The 5,129-nt window shown below is 44.8% G+C and overlaps 1 protein-coding gene across 1 annotated transcript; it reads left to right on the top strand.

Annotated features, from left to right (window-relative positions):
- The first annotated feature begins 475 nt into the window (after positions 1–475).
- Positions 476–2,165, top strand: LOC114701860 (sperm-associated antigen 11-like). The gene is made up of 2 exons (XM_028882054.2): positions 476–646; positions 1,885–2,165. The coding sequence occupies exons 1-2, from the start codon at positions 592–594 to the stop codon at positions 2,040–2,042; spliced, it is 213 nt and encodes a 70-aa protein (XP_028737887.1). The 5' UTR covers positions 476–591; the 3' UTR covers positions 2,043–2,165.
- The last annotated feature ends 2,964 nt before the right edge of the window (positions 2,166–5,129 follow it).

Genomic DNA, 5,129 nt, shown 5'->3' with positions numbered 1-5,129 from the left:
GAAATGACTAATTGTTTCACCACATTGTAATCTGCCACTTAAATTTCTTCTATGGATCGTGATGAGTCACACTACACTGAATGTTCTTTTATACCCTCTTGGGTACACATAGAGCCTTGTTTCTGTTGAGCAGATATCTGGGAGTGGCTCTGGTCAGACACTTTGTGATGTTCTCAACTGAGGTGCATCCTGCCCTCAATTGAATCCTCTGAAGGCCCAGGACACATCTTTACACAATTAAGTCACTGTCACCTACCATCCTATCACAGTGTTTGGTGCGAAGCAATTCCAAGTCCTCAATAATGACTATCTTTCTTCTTCAAGTTTCCCATGCTAAACTGGCTAATCTCTGCCTCTAGGGAATGTCACAATGTCTATTTTTAGGCAAAAAAAGAAAGGTTACCCAGTATCTTCTGCCCACAGTGTAACTCAGTAGACCAGATAAATTAACTCATTCCCAAGGAGCATTCTCCAAGACTATAAAGGTCCCATTTTTCTCCTTCACCACCTGGCTTTGCTCAATCATTAGTCATACCTCCTTTCCTGCTTTCCTTCTCGGAAGAGCAGAGTGGACCAAGGGAGCCATAAAACATGAAGATCTTGTTACTCTTTGCTGTTTTCTTCTGGGTGGTCCAAGAAAACTCAGGTAAATGTCTTCTGGGTAGCCCTGAAGAAGGCAGGACTCCCATTTATGCTTGTGGATAGCACGGAGGTGTGTCTAAGTATGGACAGTAGACTCAGGTGGTGGACCACCCTGGGGCTCAGGGCTGGACCACTTTCATAATGAAGAGGTTTGGAGGTTTTATTTTTGTTTTCTGCTTGCTTTGAGAATTGTAAGGTTTATAGCACAAAACATAGAAGCCTATTTTCTCCCAGAAAATAGAAATGTCTAATTGTAATCTGAGATAGTCTGTTCAGGACAGAAGTACAGTCATATATGTATCAGAGCTGGAAGGGAACTAGAGATTTTCTAAGGTAGTCCAGGGCCTGTGGACAGGGATCCAGAGAAAGTGTTAGATTACTGCCACGCAGTGAACAGGGAAGGTATTCTCATCTACATCATTCCCCTAGCTTTTGTATATAACCTACTCTATCCATGAGAAAATAGATGTATCCACTTAAATGAATTTTCAAATGAGAGAAAATGAGTTACTTGAAGAAAAACCGGAGTCCAGATCCCAAAGCCTTTCGATTGGTGGCTTTGTGTTGTTAGTCAAGGTGGACTACACCCACATCTCCATGTCCTTTCCAAACTGGGGTAGACTTGATGGGCACAATGTCATCCTCATTGAAGTTTGGCTATTGCAGGGGACTATTTTTCTAAAAACACTTAAGACCTATGTTGCGTTACTGTTGCTTTTAAACTCCTAATGTGTAGTGTTCTTAAAAAGGACTCTTTTTAAAAATCATCTCTTTCCCACAATGCATTCTTTACAGGGACTCTAGTTGGTTATCTTTTACCTAGAAGGCCACACACAAGTCATATTTTTATTTCACTTCTTTATATTGTAGTGATACGAGTGACAGTCCAGCCATAAGCTGAAAGGCAGACATATTTCTCATTTTTTCTACAGCCTGAGTCTGCTTCCTGTTACTCTGTTCTGTTTTCTAAAATGCCATCCCTGCCAATGTACCTCTGCCTCCAGGCTGGTGAAGAACACGAATGTAACAGAAGTTTCTCAGGAACTGTAATGGGCCAAGTGATTTCCCATACAGCCTGTCATGCCATCCTGGGAACACCACGAGATAAAAATTATTGTTCTTACAAGCTAGGGAGTCAAAAGTCACTGAAATTAGGACTTTGTTTTGTAAGAATAGAGTGAACTCTTAGCACTGGGCTGTGGACTGGAGTTGCTATCTAACTCTCTGTCATTGGATCCACAGGGGACATACCACCTGGAATCAGAAATACTATCTGCCTCATGCAGAAAGGCCACTGCAGACTTTTCAGGTGCCGTTTTGGTGAGAAAAAGGGGGACATCTGCTCTGACCCCTGGAACAGATGCTGCATCCCCATTTCCCTTAACAACGGAGATAGCTAACAGCATGGAAGAGCTAGAATCTGGGGGAGCAAGCTCCTGGAAGGTGGAGACCCGGAAACGCCCCAAAGGCTTTGAGGCTGTGCATCTGATGGTGCATGCTCAATAAACACTTGTTGAAATGAATCTAGTCCCAAGGCGAAGGTTTGATGAAAGGATTTTATTGAAAAAGTGTTAATTCACCATTTATTTTAAAGGACTCGGAGGAGTTCCAAGCGTTCAGTTCGTTCCTCTCCTTCATCTTTTCTTTGTTACAGGCGGTGTCTCCTGCGTACTCAGGGATAGCATAGAGCAAAAACAGGCTCAGACCCAAACACTCTTTCCAATGGGGCAGGAGTGGCTGATTAACAGGCCTGATGTCCTCTGGGGCGCCTGTAATATCAAGGCCAGTGCTAGATGCCTCCTTCTTCCCAGGCCAGTGGGGCTCCGGCTGCAATTCCAGAGCCTCCTCACATTGTAATTTTGTTGCCTTTCGACATTTACTCTTAGTTATCTCAGTTGAATACCGTGACCATGCCACCTTTATGGGGAATGTAACAAGGTTTAAGCATGACCATTCCTGGGATTTGAGAAAATGAAAAAAAAAAAAAAAATTCTCAAGGCCAATCACATTGCCCCCCCCCCATCAGAAATTCATAAACAGGATTCTTGATGTGCCTGTAAGAGTGTTCATTCTGTTACTTTTGTCTTTAAATGTTTATTTGTATTGTTGTATATATGGTGTATGTGTGTTTGTTGGGCGGGGTATTTGTCTTGTATGTGTGTGTGTTGGTATGTTTGTGTGTGGTGTGTTTGTGTGTGTCTACAGTGTGTTTCTATGTGTGTATGTGTACGGTGTGTTTGTGTGTGCACAATGCATTTTTGTGTGGGGAGTGTTCGTATATGTGTGTGTGTGTATGTATGTATGGTGTGTGTGTGTATCTATGGTGTGTTTGTGTTTGGGGGTTATATGTGTGTGTATGTGTATGCTGTCTTTTTGTGTGTATTATGTGTGTGTCTATGTGTATGGTATGTTTGTGTGTACAGTGTGTCTTTGTGGGGGGAGTGTGTGTGTGTGTGTGTGTGTGTGTGTATGTGTGTGTATACGCACATGCACACCTTCTCATGCCATGTGCTCAGCTGGAGGTAAGAGGATCGCTTTTGGGAATGAGTTTTCTCCTTCCTCTGTGGGTTATGGGGGTGGAACTCAGGCGGCCAGACTTGCAGGACCAGTGGTTTTATGAGCTGAACCACCTCTGTGAGCCCGTGCTGCTATTTCTAAAGAACGTGTTTCTGAACATTGGAAGCTCCGCAGGGCGTAGGGAGTGAACTTTCGGAACATTGAGCAGTTTGCCGATCTCTGCGTGCTGTTTAGCTGTGGGGCAGCTGCCTAAGAGCAGTGAATAAATCACAGGTGAGGAATGCAGAGGCTTCTTGAGGGAAATGTGCTTCTGTGTTGGAGCCCACATGCCAAGCCCTCTTTAGACTAACAGATAAAACCCCTTGTTTCCCTGTTTCTGTTTACGGCTTGAATCTAGCTTTCTTATGAACCAGGTGAACCTACTTCAGGATTCCTGCCTCAGTTTCTTTCCCACGTTACAACGAACATTTGCTATCCCGGCTCTGGCCTTTCTCCAGCCTTTTCTCGGTGTACACATTTATTTACTTATTTTTTCTAAACATAACCCTTGGGACTGCACGGAAGGGAGCTTCCCTCGGATACCAGCATCTCCTCAAAGCATTCTCCATGGCTGTATGAATGCCTGTCTGGGGAGGGTGCTGGCCGCAGGTTCGGCCTCTGCTCTGAGGCAGTGAAACTGCTTCTCCGAGCACAACAGATCTGTCTCAGCAATAAATGGCCTCAAGTGGCAACCAGTGCTGAGACTAGGGTGGGGTATCAGGAACCTGGTTCCACCCTCCCCACCGGGAGCGTGACACAGTAGGGCTGGTAGCATGTGTTCCTGGCCTTATGCTTCTCATGCTTAGGTGAAGAATCCGGACTAGGTGTCTGAGGACCCAGCACAGGACACCATTAGCTTTTGAGAGCCAAATGACACTTCTTTAGTGGTCCTGGGTGGGATTCTCCACAAGCCAAGGGATGAGAGAACCCACTCCTTTCCCTTCTTTACACCACACTCTCAGCGGACAAGCCTAAACCTGGAGCAAGAATAGCTGAGGACCAGGCCAGAAGATTTCATAAATCCCTAGTCTATGCTCACATTGTAGACTCTATTGCTCATCGTATGCTTTTAACTGTGTTTGATTGTTGTTTATTTTATTTTTGAGGACACCTTGTCGCCTAGTTCAGGCTGGCCTTGAACTTTTGCTCCTCCTGTGTTTATCAACTAAGTGCTAGAATTGCAAACATATACCACCACACTGAGGTTATTCTGTAGTGGGTATTGTGCTCAGTCCTTACGCATGCTAGGCAAGCATTCTACTAACGAGGCCCCACTCCAAGACCCTGTGTAAAATTCTGGGGCTGGAAACAGGACTGACATTGTAGGAATATCCTTTGGCTATGATGCAAACTTCTCTGAAGGAATGTTTGTGCACCTCGGACACGGAAGAAAAGAGGCACCTGCGGCCTTTCCTACCTGCTAGAAACTGAGGCTCACACAGACAACAAAGTTGACAGTCGGTAGGGAAGAATGGGACAGCAGGAGGCTTCCCCAGGAAGTTTTCAGTGGCTGCTTAGAACCGAATTGATACTTCCTTTTACCCTGTGAAAGGTGCCCCCGAGTCTAAAGGGATCGGTTTAGAGCTCCTAATGAGAGCCAAGAACAGAATTCATTCCTCATATCCATACAATGCGTTTTCTCATATTATTAAATCAAACTATTTTTGGTCCCAAACAGTCCCGGTGCAGTATTAATGCCGATTAATGCCGATTGTTTTTCGAGGGACAGGAAGTCTGGGCCGGGAGGGCCAGGCGTCAATACCAATACTGACCATCAGAGGGCGACCCGCCACTGCCAATACCTGAAAGTTTTTGTTTCTGTTTTAATTTTTACTTTATTTATTTTCCCCGGCGAGGTTGGTCCTATGGTTAAGGAAAAGCCTCCAGGATTGCCGCAAAATCAGGAGTTAATTGCACTTCCATCCTGGATT

Source organism: Peromyscus leucopus, chromosome 17 (assembly GCF_004664715.2).
Source record: "Peromyscus leucopus breed LL Stock chromosome 17, UCI_PerLeu_2.1, whole genome shotgun sequence".
Taxonomy (NCBI): domain Eukaryota; kingdom Metazoa; phylum Chordata; class Mammalia; order Rodentia; family Cricetidae; genus Peromyscus; species Peromyscus leucopus.
This window is presented reverse-complemented; position numbering and strand designations above follow the sequence as displayed.